We start from the raw sequence: 21055 nt of genomic DNA, 5'->3' as shown, positions 1-21055 counted from the left end.
ATTGCGGTTGAGTATTTCCAGCTACTACCGTAATCGGGGCAATTAATATGAACGCGCTCAATTAATAACTCAACTGGGATATATTGCATTGTGTATTCTTGAAATATTTTTTTCGCAGTGTAAAAAATTGACCGCTTTATACACTACAGCAGTGTTTCCACAACTTTTTCACGATTCCCTTTGTAATTAATAAAATTTCTCGTATTGTTAATTTAATATTTGTTGTTTTTTTCAGGGTGATATTATTCATCCATCTTTAACTACCATACAGTATTTAAAGTCAATTAATTTCAAGAAGAAAGTGTTTTGCATATCAACAAGCCACTTTGTGAATGTGTTAACAGAAGCAGGTATTGAATGCGTTGTAGCGGTAAGGATTATAATACGCATTTTATTATTATTATATCAATATATGATTACTAATAATTTCAAAATATAAGCCGTCTAGTAATAGATATTATTAAGTATAACATAAAATTCGTTATAAACCTACTTACCTCTTATATTATTTACACCATAAATCTTTAAATTGTTATATATTATGCTATCTATTGAATAGTAGAGCATTTCCACGAAACGTATTGTCAAGTAGTGATGGTTTTAGGTATGTGAGGGTCTGTGGTGCTAACAGCTTTGGAGACACCCATGTGAAAATGTGCGATAAACCGCTATTATAAAGTGTATTACAATAAAACAATACTAAGTATACTGCCAGGATTTTTATGTTAACATCATTTTTTTTAAATTAAGAAGTCGATTGTCCGCTTCATGGAAAACCGTAACTGCTCTCAAAAGTTGTAATATTTGTAATCGTACTATCATTTGCTGCCACTATGCAAAGCATGGCCTGTCTACTCCTACGAGACGTTACTAATTATCATGATTGTGAGTGATGGTATTTTAAAATAATTTTGTAGAATAATTATTATAAAACGATACAGTAACGTAGCCCTAATATTTTTTTGTGGTTGATAATGTGCTAAATATTCCAGAGAAGCTGGTATAGTCAACCGCAGGGGCGTATCAAGGTATTTTAGCGCCCGGGGCAGTAATGAAAAACGCGCCCCTTACCTAATACAAAACTTGTAGGTACCTATGCACACTTATTTCCAACCTATAAATAGGCACTAAATTCGATAAAAGCGTTTTCAAAAATGTATGGCACTCTAAAATTGAAAAAGTAACTCTTAATAATTAAGACAGTGAATTTTTAACATTACATAATATAATTAACCAGATGAAAGACTAAGCAATCGATAAACACTATACGAGAACATAATATCAAATTTTATATATAGGACCTACATCAGGGATGCCGAACCTATGGCATGCGTGCCACCAGTGGCACTCGAATGTTTCATTTTGAAGAGATAAGAAATATTATTATTTTATATTATATATATAAAAAATATCTTTTTTATAAAAAAAAATTACAAATAAATCTGTAGGTAAGTACTAACTTACAGATACTTACTTAAAAATTATGACGACATAGCCATGCGTATTTTCTTCGGTTTTTCATAATATGTTTAGGTACCAATCGATGCGCAAACGGAAACGATGAAATTCGTGCATAAATAATGACAAACCGCATTGTATAAAAAATACAGGCAAATCATTACGTTTAATGCAATCATACGATTGCATAGGTCGGTCCTTAGGATCGGGGAATTAAACATAAAAATATACAATCAACAAACCGTATGAAGTTAATTATCGGTAGTCATTGAAATATACTAACTGCTTGCTATTTTACCTCAAACATAATCTCTAAAAATGGAAAACTGCTCAGTGATGGAAAATATAATATAAAGAAGAGTGGTTTAAATGCTTCCACGATCACTTTGAGTAATTTGAAAACAAGGAAAAAATATTCAATGAATAAAAGATAAGCCTTCGGCTAGAAATACGGTGAAAGATAGAATATCAATAACTCAATTGTAATTTTTAAGCCTTTTTAATAGAATTATTAACTATTTTTTTATAAAACTTAAAAAAAAATTTCGCCATAAAAAAAACTGCTTGGCACGTCTGACAGTTGAAAAATATTATTTGGAAAATTTTGGCAAGCGTACCTAAAAAGGTTCGCCATCACTGACCTATATAAACACTTTAAAAAATAATAAACGCTAAAAAGATTTGCGTCGCAATCGATTTTTTACGACAAAACATAACTTTTAATCGTTATCATAAGAAGGTTCGCTCCCCCATAATTTGGTCATTTCAGGATAAAATTGTTCGTTCACTTTTTATTCTTGTACGCCAAAAGAAGCTCCACTTCTGCGCCCCTAGGCTGTGTCCAGGGTGGCTGCCTTGTTCGAAACCCTCTTGTTACGCCATTGGCCAACCGGTCGAGAAAGACGATTAACCGCTTCCTGGGCTATTTTTTAAAAATCATATTCTTTCAGCCCCACGAATGTCCCGAAAATATCACATCATTTATGGAAAACTGTCGGGATGACATAGAAATTGGAGCCGTTTTGATTGACTTCGATATAAACTTTAATTACCTAAAAGTTAGCAAGGCAGTTTCAATTCTAACTGCAAGGCCTGAAGTAATCTATCTTGTGGGAGCCAATGATACCACACTTCCTATTGCTCCTGGGAAACACTTTTTAGGTAAGTAGTTAATATTAAAACTATTACCTACTACTGTACTACTTCACCTTGTCACGTTCCGGCATCAGAGCATAGGGCAAGCGCAAGGGCTACTTTCTTTGGTTCATCGCCAAGTTTCGCGGCTCCCATCATGTAAAACCCGCAGCGCGTAGATTCTTTTTGTATGACCGCTGCGAAGTGAAACTGCAGCCCGAGTTGAAAGGCAGCCCAAGAGAGGGACCCGCGACACGTCATGCATGGGTATCGAATGTGCAAAAAAGGCTAAAATCTAGAAGAAACTTTATGGCGACAACCATACCCTCTGACCGTCCCAACCGAAGAATATAGACTATCCGCATGGGAAACGAACCTAGCCTCCGAGGGTCTCGAAGCCGGTAAAGCCAGCAGAGAGTCTCCGTACTACCTACCGTACATGGAAAGTCCTAAACAGACTGTGGACGATGGTACGGCGCACTCGAAACAACATGGTGAAGTGGTGGTTCTTTGATGACCAAACTTGCCAGTCCGGTGAAATGCAAAGCATGTAGCACCTCTCTTCATGCAAGGCTTGCCCAGTAAGCTGCAATTTCGACGAGATCCTACAAGCTGAGGAAAATGATGTTGCGTTCGCCAACTTCCAGAGCGACACATTGTAGCTATTGAAGACCCGACACGACGACAAAATATGACCGCTACAGGGTAAGATAGGGTCGGCTATGGTGATGGAATCCTTGATGCTGTGTCATAAGAGTACGGTGTGTCACACTTTCTGGCGGCATACTTATTTTTTAGAGCACTTATGAGCAGGTAAATAAGGCTAATAGTTAAAGTTTGTCGCAATTAAGCATGGCAGTCGTAGCGTGGTGGTAATGTACAGGGCGCGATACCCAAGAGACGCAGGTTCGATTTTTGCCGGGTGTCTTACTTTTTTCAAAAATATTTTTGCTATTGGCTATATTTTCTCATGAGTGTTTTCAGAATTATGTATGTTTAATAAAAAGGGGTTTTAAACTGTGTTGTGATAAAAATATCACATCTCAAAGGACCAATATGTATAAGAATATAAGACAAGTACTTCAGTATTATACACTATTCATATAATATTTTCTTTTCATTCAAGGTCCCGGCCCATTTCAAAAGATTGTGACGGATCAGTCAGGTCGCAGCCCCATTGTTTTGGGTAAACCGAGTGAATATCTCAGAGCAATAACTATGAAACATTTTGACATCATTGATCCCGATCGGACTATTTTTGTCGGGGACATGTAAGTATAATATATTTAACCTAATGTGAATGTGTTTCACAGTTCATCCAAAAATATAATACGGATATCTCTCTCGTATACATACGACTTACTGAAAGAGGATCAAAACGTATGATGGAACTGAATATTATAATTATAAGTACATATTATTCGGAATAAAACAATCGATCAAGTTGAATAAATCAATTTCAAATTTTCTATTTTTCATGTATATATCTACTTTTCCTGAGGGCATTTGCATATTATAGATGCTTATATTTTGTCATTCCAGTTATAAGTGACAATCAGTGGCCCGCTTAGTGGCGTAGAAGCCCGATGCACATACTGTTTGGAGGCCCCCTACGATAAAAAATCAACAATCTAATTTTAATTTTCCAAATAGATTCATGCGTTTAAACATTTTTTAATTTTTATTTGGTTAATATGTGTTTATAGGTGCACTCGTATATAGGTACCTAAATATCTACAAGTTAAATGATAAGAAATCAAAAATATGAAAGACACAAATGTACATGTGGCGCGCATTTTTTTTTGTTTTGTTCGCTGTTCGTATCTACCTACATAATTAACCTATTTTTACTTCTAATCAAGCGCTATTAAAATCCCTACTTTTATGGAGGGGTTTTTAAGCTTTACCTAATTTCCACTCCATTTACGATAAATGTGCACATTTTTTTAAAATTTTAATATAATTTAATAACTGAATGGCAGGTTTTAACTCATCGGAGGCCATCTTTTAAATTTCCTCACGAGTCGGTTGCGTCATGTTGCGTTGGAGAAACGCGTAAATCAAGCATAAATAAACGTATTTTTACAACGTTTTTCTTAGCTCGTATTCTTATTTGTCCAATACAAATCTTGCAATTGATTTTTAACTAACTTCCCGACTAGCTAGACATTTAAAACTTTTAGAATATACCAGAACACGATGGAAATGCATTTTTTAATACTTTTAGCCATCTTTAAGTAGAATTTAATTCATTTTCAGTTAGTTCTGTTTTGTATGAAAAGTTATTTCGACACCATTATTGGTTGCTAGGGGTCTGCGGTCCTAGCAACTAAATTATTAATATATACGTGCGTTACTATGTAAATCAATATGACATGTAAAGTACAAATTTTTTTGATCGGTTAAGCTAGTCAAGTCAAGTTTATATGGTTCAACAGAATTTAAAAACGTTGTATATAAAAAGTTCTTTTTATCTTGTAATTATTTTTTATACTTTTAATCTTTAACCGATCAATTCAATTAAAATCATTTTAATAATTAGGTACACATCAAAAATAAAAAAAAACTGTCAAAAATAGGTACTTATTATAATTTCAGTGCGGAAATGATTGACGTTGAATTCAATAAATTCGTTTTTTTTAATTCACACATTTTTTCCTCCACAGTTTCTGTGAACAAAATTTCAGAGAAATTATTTCATTTTTATATATAAAAAAAAAATCATGCAGGAAATGAATGAATTAACGCCCGGTTCGGCGATCTCAGAAAATTGTATTCACCCCAATGACCCATTTACACACAGAATCCCACCACTATATAGGTACAGAATAAAGTCACGTTAATTAAAATAAAAGTGTACCTATACATTCTGGTTGTGCTCTGAACTTTTAAAACTGACGATTACAATTAAAAAAAAACTATTGTTAATTCTGAGACTGTACCTTTGCAGTTTGGGATGTTTCTGTATGGGAACAGAATATTTTGATTGATACTATCCAAAGTAACAAAATTCTCAACACGCACGGTAAAAAAAATATTTCCCATAATTGGACGATGATTTTTCAGGTTGGAGCAAGACATGGCGTTTGGAACTCTATGCGGTTTCCAAAAACTCCTGGTTCTCACTGGAGGAGCATCATTACAAGATTTAGAAAATACGACAAATCAAGACCTCTTTCCTGATTACTGGATAGAATCGTTTGGACATCTCACTAAAGTAATTGACGCTGCGAATGAAGTTTCAAAGTTATAATATTGTTTATATAAGTTGTGTTGACTGAATGGGATTCATTGTTTTACAATTTTGGTACAATAGATAATAATTGTACAGGATTTTGAACCTACTTATAATGGTGAAATATTATCAAGTATATATTATATCGCACGTTGTTGCCGCTAGAGGCAGCACGTCCTTGACCGATTATATATTTTTTTGAAACTAGTAAATAAAATAATAAATATAAATTAAAATAGTACGTTAAATATATGTAAAAAGTAAGAAAAATATATTGAACAGGTCCACGTTTTCGCTTGATGCAATTATTGAAAAATAACCGAATAAAATATATTTTTATTTTTCGTAAAAATCTATGTTTTTTAGATTGAAAAAAAACATTAAAACTATAATTAATAGACAAAAGAGACATGCTAGTTCCAAAAAAACTTATTAAACAACATTAAATCGATAATTTTGTTTCAAGAAATTACTTGGAACAATAAATGTATCTTCTAGTAAAACCCTTATTTTTAGCCGTTTTTTCAAATTTGTCGCTTTCTCTTTGAAGTAAAAAAATATATTCTATTTTTCCCATTGTATTTAGATAGGTACTGATCGATTAAAATATGTTTAAAGCTTTTATTTGATAATGAATTTCTATGCCTCTCCCCCTTCAAAAATTATGACTTGTCCAAAAGTAAATAATTCATCATAAAGGGTGTATAATATTAATAATTAAAAAAGAAATGTGATATGTTTAAATAATATTGTACATTCTAACATATTTGTATATATTTACTAATATATGTATGTATTTAGTTAATCTCATGGAAATATAATTAAACAATTAAAATTGTAATATAAAAATATCTCCGCTCTCAGGAATAATGAATGCTTAAATTGCTGTCAATTACTAGAAATATATTTTAATTCAATTGTTTTTTGTATATATATATATATATATTGATATTATACTAGTTGTACATAGATCATTTATAATATAACAATTTTATAACAATACATTATTTATTTTTTCAATATTGTGTTTAAATAAAATATGTACACTTCTTGTTTCTTTATTTTCCTTTAGTTTGCGATAATTAATATAATATTTGGATAAAATATCAAGTTTAAAATTTATTAATGATTATTCGATTCACACAGCAACAACAAAATCTCTGACATTTTAGTCGCGTTTGGTCAATGTTTACAATCAGTCGCGTTTGTTCAGTAGAATAAATATTTTATTGAAACATTTTGTGTTTTGGCTGATTACAAATAACACGTAAAAATGTTTGGGCACCTCACAGTAAGTGTACGAATACAATCAATATTAGTAGTACTAAACTATGACTATCAATTTCTATGCAATAGTTTTTATGTGTCATATAGATTTATTTTGTTCTGAAAATCCCAGTTTTTTTCTACATTATTTCTAAAATCATTATTTATTTTTGCTTATTCTTAGAAACATTCGATACCTTAGCAGTCTGCATGTATGCAAAAATGATTGGGGTAAAGTTTTCAAAAAAGGTCCTAAGTGTTTTCTAGTTTTTTTGCGGAAACAGCTGATAGTCCTCCTAATCATGTCATTGAAAAATTACATCTAATGGTTACAATATCTGTATCCTGTACGATATAGGACAGGGATGCGAACCTTTTTACGTACGCGTGCCAAAATTTCCCAAATATTATTTTTCGACTGTCTGACGTGCCGAGCAGTTTTTCACAGGGAAAAAAATGAAAATATATAATTTTAAGAAGTTAGGAAAGTTAGAAAATTACAGTTAGAGTTCTTGAGATTCTATCTTTCACCGTGTTTTGAGCCTTTTTATATCTTTTATTCTTAATAGTTTTTTCCATGTTCAAAGAGATCGTGGAAGCATTTTAACCATGCTTCCTTCATATATTTTTCTTTTTTTCTTCCATTTTTAGCGATAATGTTTGAGGCAAAATAGTAATCAGCTGTTTGTATTTGAACGACTGTCGATAAATTTCATCAGGTTTATTGATAGAATATTTTTATTTTTAATTGCTTGATTGGTCTCAAGCGTTGTAAATCGATCAAAATCAGAGGTTCACGAGACGGCTTCTCCCGCCGCCTGATGAAGTCAATGCGGTAGTATTATGTGTGATGCATAAAGCCTAAGGGTCGACCTATAAAATTATATATTTACATTAATTTTACAAACGTAATGCTTATTCTTGAAATTGTAGTATTTGCATGCTATTATATACAATGCGATCTGTCATTTACGCATTTCGCTGTTTCCGTTTGCGCTTCGATAGGTAAATATTATTCTTAAAAATAATATTAAAAACTGAAGAAAATACGCATGGCTATGTCGTCATTATTTTTTAAATTTATTTGTAAAATTCTTGTATTTTTTTTTAAATACCTACGTCACTTTTTTTCTCTTAAAAATAACACATTCGCGTGCCATGCAAAATCGTCTCGCGTGCCATAGGTTCGCCTTCCCTGATATAAGATATACTATATGATAATAAAATTCCGGTATTTTGAGATTACGTTTATGGGTTATATTTCATCGAAGTACATGTTTTGGTAAACTTTAAAAGTGAAATAAAAAACGGTGTCTACAAATAAATTAAAAAATATTAAAACTTAAAAAATAGGGCCTTTAATCTTCTAAAATTCACGGGATAACGGAATCAAATAATAAGCATAAATCTAACATTTCGTATACTAAATAAGTATAAAAAAAGCAAGAGCTACTAAACGTGAAATTTCTTTTTCGGAAAACTTTCGCTTTTTTTTATTTCATCCCGGTATTGAAAAATTACTGATCCTATAATTCCGACATTGGAAGCTTGATTTAATATTGTAACTCCTACATACTGTATATATATTATTATATTATTAGGTATATATTTTATAATGTAATTGTCTCGAAAGAGACTTTTAAGAGGCCCGGATACAACAACGTCGCTGAATAAGTATGTCTCTGCCGTTAGGTAAATAATTCTATAAAAGATGTTACTTAAGTTGAAGTCTCTGCATCACGCCCTAAATCAGTACATATTTCACTATCAAAAATTAGATTTGCTATGCCTATTAGTAGACAAGACCAGTGAGGAATTCAGGTATTTATTTATAAGGATACTTAAGTAGAACACAGTAAAAGGGAAGGCATGCAAGCAATGTTCCCTGTAATGTAATGTGCACACCACCAAAAAGTGTCCGCACACATGTTTTCATCCTCCGCACAGTCCTCATACAAAAATATTGTAAAAGAAAGTTTCCTTTGCCAGATTTTAGTTTTGCTTGAATACACAAAACCATCACATCATAATTATTCTTTGACTAAGTTCTCGAAAGGCGAAGGTCAAGTGCGACTAACGCGAGCACGCAAGTAAAATTTTACGTCGAGTGGGATCACTATATCCATCCCGTTCTAGCGCGTGCCAAAGTATACGTATTGATGACCACATATGTGCCAGGTCCTCTACATTTTTTAGTCTTCGATATTTTTCAACTTGCAAGAAACAGTCGGTACAGTCTCATAGTAGTCATTATTGTGAAAACATCATAGTTCTTATAATATTTTGAAATTTTGTTGTAAATTTACCGCACCGGGTGACACCACCCTTACTTACGCCACTGCTCGGATGCGTTGATGATCTGCACACACAAAAGGAAGATTAGAGGGAACGTTGCATGCAGGATAATAAGTTACTGGATGAGCCATGTATAGAAACAGGAAAGACTAGTAATTCTCTATACATGCCTAGTAAAAGAAACTAATATTTCGGTCAATGTTTAATTACAGAAATGGTCAGTATTGTTAACAATGCTGATTTTAATGTTATCAATCAGTGGTGGAACTACAAATAAAACTATGAAAAACGTGCAGTCATTGACGTCAGCAGATACTAAATTATTTTTGGAATCATTTGACACAATCATATCAGACTGCGATGGTAAGTATATCATGATGATATTTTTGTATTTTAATAGCGATTAGATCGTCGACTGTAAAATGGTAAGACACGACGCCTAAAGCAGCAATAATTACATTATGATCACGTCACTCAGTGTTGCCATGTCAAAATTTGAAAATTTTTCAGTAGATTCGACAAAATATCAGTAGATTTCTGTTTCTCATTTTAGACGAGAATTTTTCGTTTTTCAGGAGAATAATTTCGCCGCGGGCCGCAGGTTTCTCATCGCAGTCGGCTCGTTTTCTCGAGACCATTTTCACGGTGGGCCACAATCGAGTGGTTTTTTTTGGCTAAGGGCTTGCGCAGACAGAGAGCGGTCGGAGTTCTGCGTTCAACCGACCGTTGACCGCTAACGTTCAGGGACAGCAGACAGGTAGCGGTCAACAATAAGCGTTCCATTTGTTTACAAACGTTGTACTGACACAAGCGCTGCATAATGCTTGACCGCTATATTCCGACTGCGAGTGGAAGTGAGAAAGCACCGCTGTTGCGTACTCACTCCCCCGTGTGGTTTCGCTCTATGTTGTGTGACTGCTCAGCGGAGGTACGGCGTTCTTTGTAATTCCGGGCATAGAACTCCAGAACTGTAGCGTTCCAATTGACCGGCGCGGTCTGACCACCGGCTGTGTACCCATACAGTATGAAGTCCATACAGTACAAAGAACGCCGAACTCCGAACGCGGAACGCAGACCGCCTGACCGCGCTCTGTCTGCGCAAGCCCTTAATTGTGAAATTTCAAAAATAATTCACGCGGACTTCATAATCATCACTTTACTTATAATTTTTTCGGAACGACGAAATATAAGTAGATTTCATAAAATATCAGTAAATCTACTGAAATTTCAGTACACATGGAAATACTGACGTTACGTACTGTCACATGCTGGTACGGAGACAAATTTAGTCTATGGTTTCGTCATTCCACCATTATTTTGAATGATCACGGCTAGGGGTGGAGGTACGCTGTTAAGCTGTTGAAGCTCGATTTGATATAAATAAAAAGGATTTCAAGTTATACACATTTATATTTTTATAAAAATCGATGTTTTTTATAATAATAATAAAAAATATTAAACGATGAATTAGTCAAAAATCTACACGACGAAAAATTTAAAATTTAATAAACTAAATTTTAATAATAAATATGACCATAAGATATAATTTAATAATAAGTTGTGACCCTGCAACGAATTCACATTTTATTACATTTTTTTACAATTATTGTAAGTTTATCTTTGAATAATAATAAAAAAAATCTTTTTAATCTTTTCCGATACATATTTATTGATATATTCAGAAGAATTAATACAGTTGAAATTGTAAATTATCAACAAAAAAATCTCAAATTGCAAGCTTCGTATTTTTCCGCTAAGTTCTCTGCTGGGATGCCTCTCCCCCTTAAGGTTCGACATAAATACCTAGTGCACACTTAACTTTGTCAGTCATATCTATTTGTTTTCATTGAAAAATATTAATATCTTTCTCTTACGTTATTATTCTGTATACTTCCTAAATGTTAACACATTCACGATGCCCTAACTTCACAAAACTGAATTTTCAATGCCTACCTACGAAACCAATTATTATTCATATTATATTGTGTAAATTTAAATTTTAGGAGTATTATGGAATACCCAACAAATTCCAGGAGTGAAAGAAGTTATTACAAAGCTAAAAATGATGGGAAAGAAAATACACTTTGTTTCAAATAACAGTGCCAAATCGAAGGAGGAAACGACATCTCATTTTAATGAGATAGGAATTGATTTAGACCCAGTAAGGCCATATACAATGGAAACTCTTACTTTATTAATTTCATTTTATTACTTAGGTACCTATGTAGGCAGTGGTGATTTCAGGTACAAGAAGACCCATTGAATGTTACGATTGTGATACCAGGACTTTTCAAATTTTAATTATACTTTGGGTAAACACGCATCTTTTAAAGAATGAAGCGACCGTCTCACCTAATTTATGATTAACTGCCACTATGTTGGTAACTATATGCATGTAATGACAAGATCCAAGTAAACAGGTATCAAATTAAATAAATCGACCTTTTCTACATAACCTAACCTTACCATTTAAAATTTTCTGTACAAAAAAGGGCCTGCATGCTGCAGGGCTATTTAACACGTTTTCGTCATTTTGCTTCAAAATGGTTTACTCTTTTTCACGGCCCTAGTAAAATCTGCTCCTACCTTAATTTTGTATTTATTTGTTATATAATATGTAGCATATTATGCCCTGATAGTTATCATACTCTTAATTCATTTCAGAATGACATAATTTTCCCAGCATTGGTAATGATCGACTATTTAAAAAGTCAAAATTTCACAAAAAAGTCTTACATCATGGCGACACCGGAATTTATTGAAAAATTTGAGGAGGCTGGATTACCATACATTACTGAAGTAAGAAAATATTATATTTAAACAATATCTACAAAGTATTTTTGCTTACTTTATTAATTCTTTCGACTGAAGGTGCCAGTTGAAAATATTTTTTATGAAACCAAGGCGTTTCTATTGAATATCATTCACGGAAAAATATCCTCTATAATACATCGTAATGAAAAATAGAATAGACACTTGTAAAGCCAGTGCTCACCTACGCATCGGAAACCTGGACATTACCTCTGTGAAATGAACGAGCCCTGAACATCTTTGAAAGAAAAATTCTCCGCCGTATATATGGACCGATCAGGGACGGCACCAATTGGCGGTGAAGATATAATGCTAAGCTCTACGGGCTGTACGAAGATTGCAGCGCAGTTCAATCAAATAATATTGGGAGACTGCGATAGCTAGGTCATATGCACCGTATGAATGACAATGACCCGGCAAAGAGAGTGATGTCGAGCAATCCAATAGGGCGTAGAAGAAGAGGCAGGCCAAAGATTCGCTGGTTGGGTGGAGCTTCCAGTTACTGCAGTATTCTGGGGGTACCGAATTGGAAAGCGGCCACACTGGATAGGGACAGGCGGAGGGAGCTGTTGGGGGAGGCTAAGACCCACACCGGGTTGTCGCGCCCCTGATGATGATGCTAATGAAAAGTAGGGGTCGTGAACATAAACTGAAGTGATTTAACTTTATAGAGGATAATATTATAGTGGATGGAGTTTACAGCAGATAAAGTGGAGTAAACACTTTTCCAAGACAATGATGATGAAGGTTCACGTAACACATTACGATCAGGACCAAAGGCATGAGAATACGTTTTTTCGTCGGTCGAAAAAAAATTTTTGTTTTCATATTATGCTAAATGGTATTTTTTTTAAACGTTGGTAACCGCCGGTTTCCACAAAGATACTATTCTTCTTCTCTCTCCCATCCGAAAAAAAATCAACAATAACTTCCGTTATACCATAGAAAGAAGTGTATCAAACGTAAAATATATTTTTCAACAAATTTATTTTATTGTAAATACATATTATAATATTCTATATAGGTACCTACAGCCTACACATTTAAAAATAAATGGTTTCAGATAGGCATTAGAATTAAATTTAATTTGCGCCCTCCCCCCATACCAATTGATGTGTATCTTAGTTTAGAACACTTGACAATACTACAATACTTTAAGCATAGAGATATACATAAACATAAATTACAATAGTTATATGGAGAAATTCATTTAAAAAAAATGGTGTTTAAAACTGGTATCGATTTGTATTTTTAATTAAGATTGTGGAATGGTGGCATTTTGCATTTCGCACATAGGCAGCCAAGCCTCTAGAAGCGGGCCTGCATATGTGAATTTAAATACATTTAATAGTCTAGTACTCAAATTCATTCTTACATAGTAAATAAAATACAACGGTGATAATATTAGGATCTTGTTATGATTTTCAATGCACATTATTGTTGTTATCTGACTTAACCTTTCAGAAATAATTTCACGTGGTGACATGAACCGTGAAATGTTTTGAGTACACGAGCAAGATAGTAGTAGAATTGTACAGATGTCAGGCAGCTACAGTTAACCTAATATTATTCGTTTTGGTCATCTTGGAATTTTCATGTAATTATTTTTTTAAATCAGGGAATTACCCCAATGCGCAAAAATATTCCCCATGTTTCATTTTGAAAACTTAGGTAGTAACAGGAGTCGGTCCAGTTTATTTATTTAAATCTATCCGCTATAAAAAGTGAGATAACTAAATCGGACATAGTACTAACTGTTCTTGTCTTTTGGCGTACCTATGTAACATTCTATCTACGTAGCTTTGACATCTTATGTAACATCGACAAATCAGTTGATCACTTTATTTATTATGAATTCACGAAATTGATCTTTTAATAACTTGTTTTTTTCTTAATAATTGATCTAAATGATTTGCTATTCACATAAAGCTTCATTATTTCTTACAAATTCGATCAATAATTCGTCATTTTCGCTTGTTCAAATTACGTTTGCAGTATTTACACTCATTATTTATTTTAAAATGATCACCGGTACACAGGGAAAAATCGTTCTACGACTGTTTGTTCAGCTATGACATGCAAATAGCGGCATCGCTATTTGACGTTACGTTCACAACCAACGCCCTCTAGAAAACCAACGCCATCTGGTTTATATAGACCAGTGTTCCTTTTTACACATGCGAACCGGTAAAAAAAGGAAACAATTTTCGCGGACCACTAATAGGTACTGAAATAAAAATGGTTTTTTACGTAGTATTTTTTTAATCTTATATTGTGACAGATGAACATAACCATAACTAACAAATATACAAATAACAGTCTGATACAATCAAAATTTAACAAAAACAATAGGTTTTTTCATCAAACTAATGCGAAACCTGCTGTTGCATCTTTGCTAATATATTGGATATTCTTGGCTGCAGTGCTGTCTCTGACACACGAAGTGCTGCATTCACGACCAGTCTATTTCTTTGTTTTGATTTTATTGACGACAAGGACGAAAATGCTTTTTCGCCTGAATAGGTTGTTGAAAATGACATTAATAAATTTATATCTGTACAGATAGATATTCATCTTCCACTGATGTTCAAAACTATGGAAATAATTTAATGTTCTTTGGGCGGCCCGGTACCATTTGATCCACGGACCGGGGGTTGGGGACCACTGATATAGACAACGTTTTAGTGACGTCAACCACCGCTACATAGCGCTTTCTTAGGAAACCCTAATCTCTCCGAATTTCAGTTACAACGTACATAAGCTATTTTTTTATTCAACGAATTATATCTCTTGAATCAAAAAAAAAGTTTTCGAATAATAATATGCCTCGATTAGTGGCGAATATGGTAAATTATTTTTAAATAATATTTTTTTAATTTTTTATAGAATAACTTCTATACAACTGACGTGAATGCATTTATCAGTAACGTCACCAATGATGAATCAGAAATAGGTGCAGTAGTCATGGATATGAACGTCAATTTAAACTACTACACATTGACTAAGGCGATATATTTACTAAGAAATCCTGAAATAATGTACCTTGTAGGCTCGGAGGACAATGTATATAAAAGGGTTGATGACTTCAATTTTCCAGGTTTGTTTTTACAATTTAATACACTCAGTGACGTCCCTAGACAAAATGCCGCCTCTAGGCAGCGCCAAAATGCCGCCCCATAACAGTATTTTTTTTATTTTTATCATCCTTTCATGACTTCAATATTTAAGAAATGTATTGTATGGATACATTACGAACAAAATATGATTACTACTAAATCTAAATTAATTTAAATGCCATATCTGCTTCAATAGACAATATTGCAAGTCCACGGTTTCAGATACATTAAAAAATATACCTGACAACTTCCAAAACTCGCGAGTGACTGGCAAAATTATTTTTGGATACATTTTAAATTAGTTAAGTATGTAGGTACCTACCTATAATTCAAATACACCTACTTCGCAAATCTGCACGTGCCATTGCTGGTCATTAAGGATATAACGTCCAAGAACAACGGAAGTAAACTAGACATCGCGAACCCGACAAAATATTTACAGTTCTGTTAAACCTTTTATGTTAATTACATTTTATTTCCAACCAGTTAGATGAAATTTTTAATAGAAAGATATTTCCGTTATTAGTAAGTTTATGTAGTTATTTATACAATTATATCTAATGATTCTCCTCGATTTTCCGCCCTTCGAATAACTGCCGCCCCCAAGCGACGCTCAATCTGCCTAGCCTTCTATATTTTTTATTTGTACTCAACCAATTAGTTATACTTTGATTAAACTGCTGCACTCATAAGTGGTATACGTTTCGTTTCTTTCAGGTTTTGGATATTTCTCAAGGATAATTTCTCAAATATCGGGAAGATCTCCAATAGTTTTTGGAAAACCGTCTGAATCTTTAAAGGAAACTGTATTCAAACAATTCAACATCACTGATTCACAGCGGATACTCTTTATTGGAGACATGTAAGTGGTCATCCGTAATATATTATGACGTCACGCTCTAAGGGGGTGTGATATAATCTGAAGATTTGTGACGTAAAGTAAAGGGTGGAGGGCGATAAAATAATGAAAATCAAGTGACGTTACACATAACATACAACGAATCTCTCTAATAGGAGTTTTTAATTTACTGCCAGGCAGTGGCGCACCCAGGATTTAGTATTGGGGGGGTCCAAGGAGGAGAATATAAGTTAGTCCCATAGGCTCTTATTCTTCTTCATAGCCTAATTTCTCGTTTATCGGTCTTTTGTCTGTTGCACTCGGTGTACCAACACCATGGTCCCCACATCTCTCAGGCTAGGATATTTGGCGGGCCTTCTACCCACCGCTAAGATTAAAGGCAGTGTGAAACACTGCATTAACGTTTTTCAAATTGTGTTTTAGTTCAAATTAAGGGTACTTATACAGTTAATTATTGGCGATTTTTAATACATCTACTTTAATAATGGAGCTGTCGATTATCGACACATAATAATCAAAAAATATATTGCACAATTATATAATTGAAAATGTTCATGGCCATGAAGTATAATAGCGACTTTTTTTACTGTTCAAACTAATTTATGTTGTGTGTTTATCTCACTTATCTGGTCAACCCGACACGCCGGGCCCTCCACAGCCCGGGCCCCCAGGCTAGAGCCCTGTCAGCTTTCCCCAGCCATGACCTACGCCACTCCGGAATTCGAGTGGATACCGAGAATTTTTTGGTACAGTTCCATTAGGGATTGGGTTTCTAAAAAAACCTGACATTAGTGTTTCGAAATTTTTGTGTTAGAAATTAAAATCTAAGAATTTTTTCTAAAAAGGCTGCTGGAGAATAACAAATCATTTTTTTGCCGTGTTTTTATTTGTCTAAGCCCAAAGGTAGAGTTTATTGGCTTTCAGTTTCAATGTTTAAAATCATTCTGATAATTTTCATGTTTGGGGGGTGCCAGGGCCCCTTGCCCCCCCCCCCTCTCTGGGTGCGTCACTGCTGCCAGGTACATATCGAGGTTGGCAAAACAATGATTATAATATGTATATATTATTATGTTCACTAGCGCCCTACAAAAAAATGTAACTCTTGCTAACGGACACTGAAAATGAAATCATTCTCAACTCCACAAGTTTGGGTTTCGTTTACATTGTCAATATTGAAAATAATTCATAATATGATTGTTTTTTTTGCGTTATTGATAACTCTAGTTATGGAATGCTATTAAACATTGCCTAGTATCCGGTAGCAATTGCTATACGAAAAAAACAAACTACACACGTACGCCCACACATTCTCTTTTCTTCTCATACACGCGCGCGTATATAATATATGTATATTAATAAAATGTTGATCATTTTTTAAATGTATTTGTTATCATTTTCAGGCTAGTACAGGACATGGGATTTGCTTCTGTTTGCGGATTCCAAAAGCTTTTCGTGCTTTCGGGAGGAAATTCTCTAAAGGATGCGATCAACACCGTCAATCCTTCGCATATTCCCGATTACTGGATCGATTCACTCGGACAGTTACAGAATATATTACATTAAATGAATAAAAAGCTACAGATGTTTTTTTGTTTTATACCGAATAAATGATAAATTCTTTATTACCGGCACTTTTATTTAAGGCTATACTTCAGTTGAGGCATGGTCTAAAAATATTGTGGCTATGCGATGCACGGATTATGCAAATGACGCGTGCCGAACGAAATATAATTTGTCATAAAAATCCAACATGCGTCCATTTAATGTTATATTTCTTGTTATATTACTAATAATAATAGTATGTTCATTGACATGTTTTCTTTTTTAAGTACATACGTAAAGTTTTTTAGTCATCTTTACACGATTTGAGAATATTTTCATCCGACGCCATGACAAAACAAATCGACGTGCGGACACCTCGACTTTCAGTTTCCGATTGGCGACTAGTGAGAAAATTCGTCGCACCTACTGTTGAGAATTATTTGCCGTTTCACTGAAAAATTACGCTCTTAATGGATCGGTTTGAACTTTTTATATTTGTGGCTGTCATCGGATTCCTGTAACCCAGATCTCAATTATTTTATTTGTTAAATATTCATTTTTCACGTACAATCTGTCAGTACCTATATATAATATGATTTCGTAATGTTATGAGATAGCGGATCTGCAATTTCATAACATTACGAATTAGTATTATTTCATAATAATTTCAACATAATATTATACATAAACGGACCCTTCAAAAACCATTTTTCTGCATGAGCACACGATTTGTACGCAAATTGGTGAATAAATATTTCTCCATTTCCGAAACGATTGCGGATGAAATAAGAGTTTCTCAAAGTGTAAATCAATTAAAATTTGTCTGCAACTTACATGACGGTGGCGACAATAATTAAATTTATATTATTTCCGATATTTCACACATGTGTCGCATATTACATGACTGTGTTTGAATCAATGAACAGTGACGTCCCAAGGCAAAGTGCCGCCCGTAAGCAGGTTTAGAATACGGTCCTATTTATTTTACCACGTTTTTCTTAGCTCGTATTCTTGTTTGTCCGGTGGTTGTTTATCCAGTACAAATATTGCAATCGACTTTTAACTAACTTCCCGACTAGATATACATTTGAAACTTTTAGAATATATCAGAACACGATGCTAATGCATTTTTTTAATACTTTTAGCCATCGTTAAGTAGAATTGAATTCATTTTCAGTTAATTCTGTTTTGTATGAAAAGTTATTTCGGAAGAATTCCGTAATCCAATCCACTATTATTGGTTACTAAGGGGATGGTTCTAGCAACTAAATTATTAATGTGCGTGCGTTACTATGGAAGTCAAAATGACATTTCAGTATTCTATATTTGTTTGTTTGTTTGTTTGTTGCAAAATCGCGACCCGAGAACTACAGAGTTCTAAGTGAACAACTGCAGCAAAAAAGTTATGGGCTGTTGAAGTTTTGAACGCTTGTATTTTGTTAATTGTGAATGTTTTCAATTATTTTTTTGATTGAATATATCAATTATGGTACTGCTATGTTGTACCTATCAATAAAACTACGTTAAAACTAGTTTTTAATGGCTAATTTTATATATCATAAATTCAGTTAGAACATTGTCCACCTGAAACTCAAACAAATCGCCTTTACTACAAGGTTCTAACTGAAATTTGTATGGAAATCCTGGTAATTCAGGACGCATAGTTTCACTTTTAATGTTAAAATAAATAAAATTCTTGAAAGTTATCTAATATAATATTTTTTTCCGGAGAAAATGTATGGAAATTGTTGGGAAAATGGGAAATTCGGAAAAACTTAAATATTTTTTTGTAATTTTTGTTTAATACCATTTTAAAATGAAAATTATGTTGAAAATATAATTTAAAAATACAAAACTATTGTTGATGCAACAAGCCCAATGTTTATTGTTCAATTTCAACTGGCTCGTTGTCTTCACATCATATACATTTATTGTAATTGTGTATACAAGATTGTTGTTACTAATGGCTGAGTGAATGTTGTGTAAAAATTCTTTTATTAAATTATTCGCCTCAGTTTTAGAATAAACTTCAAGCCACCAAGAGGCATATCTTTCAGATCCATCATAACATCATAATAATATTGTATAATTAATATACTAAATCTCTATAGTGTGGGAATTCTCAGGAATAGGGATTTTAGAATACAACATAACCATTTTTTCACCTCATCTACTGAGATTTGAAACATCTCAAATATTTATATCACTTTTAGGAAGACTTTTAAGCCTGAAACATTAAATCAATGAATGAAATAGCCTTAAAATACTCTCAATATTTAAAAAAAAAATAACGATAATTTAACCTTACTTACGTTTCATAATATTATAATTCATCTATTAGTGAGTTCACAATTTACTGTTGATATCAAATATCACGAAACCTTTTTTTTTGAGGTTATGTATTTCGAAGTTATAGTAGTTTATTTAAATACTCGTGGTTTCTAGTAAAATACACTGCATGGAGTCCTAATAATAAATTTAAAATACAAAACAACAACATTTTACTCTTCATATTGCAATTAAAACCATTTTAACAACTTTAAATGTATTCACAACCACGAAATGTCAAAGCACATAGAACTTTGTAGAACGACGGATCTTTTTAGATGATGGTAGAACTCTGTAGTACCACAGATATTCTGTAAAGTGCACATAGAACTCGGTAGTATTGGGGTTTAATGAAAAAATATAAGAAATATCGACCTCATATTGATATAGTATGTAGATAATGTGACTTGGAAGACTGCCTCATTATTACTTTAGTTTGGCCAAAAATCGACACTTAGAACCTTGTAGTTCTCGGGTCGCGAAATAGCAAAAAAATGATTTGTAGACAATTGCGTTATTTGTCCTAATTTATTAAGACATAAAATTGTCAAGTTTATATGATTCAACAGAAAATTTAAAAACGTGCTTGTAATTATTTGGTTTTTAATTCTCTGCTAATTTGTTAGGTACCTACCTACTTACATATTTTATCATTCATTTTCGGCTACCAGCTGTACTTATCATAAATATACAACTAAACCAAAAATCTTAAATTTACATACACACAATTTACTGAGAATTAGAAAATTTCGTAGTGGTGGTTCTAGGTACGTGAAGGTCTGTGGCGTTAACACGTATGCCTGTACGATAATACGAGGGTGGGTCAATAAGTCCTTAGAAAAGCCGACAGGTGGCGCGACTAGTACTGTAAGCGGTTTGTTTTCATGCAGCGGCACTACCGATTCAGTATGCTGCGAAGTTTCGATCAGATTGGTCGGGTTGTTGTGTGTTGCTCGTACATTTAAAAAAAAAATTGCTTGTGGAAAATGGAAAAATGGAAAATGGAGAAAA

The 21055-nt window shown here is 33.4% G+C and overlaps 2 protein-coding genes across 2 annotated transcripts in view; both read left to right on the top strand.

The window, feature by feature from the left end:
* The window catches only part of LOC147064160 (uncharacterized), a 41872-nt gene that overhangs the window by 4623 nt on the left and 16194 nt on the right, over positions 1-21055 (top strand). The window contains exons 3-6 of the mRNA XM_085958667.1: positions 236-370; positions 2409-2619; positions 3719-3863; positions 5659-5830. Coding sequence (XP_085814793.1) covers positions 236-370; positions 2409-2619; positions 3719-3863; positions 5659-5830 — 663 coding nt within the window. The remainder of the gene's footprint in view (positions 1-235; positions 371-2408; positions 2620-3718; positions 3864-5658; positions 5831-21055) is intronic.
* Positions 6998-17983, top strand: LOC147064161 (uncharacterized). Its single transcript, XM_085958504.1, has 7 exons — positions 6998-7118; positions 9601-9751; positions 11392-11549; positions 12053-12187; positions 15086-15296; positions 16033-16177; positions 17575-17983. The coding sequence occupies exons 1-7, from the start codon at positions 7101-7103 to the stop codon at positions 17735-17737; spliced, it is 981 nt and encodes a 326-aa protein (XP_085814630.1). The 5' UTR covers positions 6998-7100; the 3' UTR covers positions 17738-17983.

Source organism: Rhyacophila brunnea, unplaced genomic scaffold (genome assembly GCF_057557595.1).
Source record: "Rhyacophila brunnea isolate RB1 unplaced genomic scaffold, BYU_Rbru_1.0 scaffold_8, whole genome shotgun sequence".
Lineage (NCBI taxonomy): Eukaryota > Metazoa > Arthropoda > Insecta > Trichoptera > Rhyacophilidae > Rhyacophila > Rhyacophila brunnea.
Note: the sequence above shows the minus strand (reverse complement) of the source record. Positions and strands in the feature narration are given on the sequence as shown.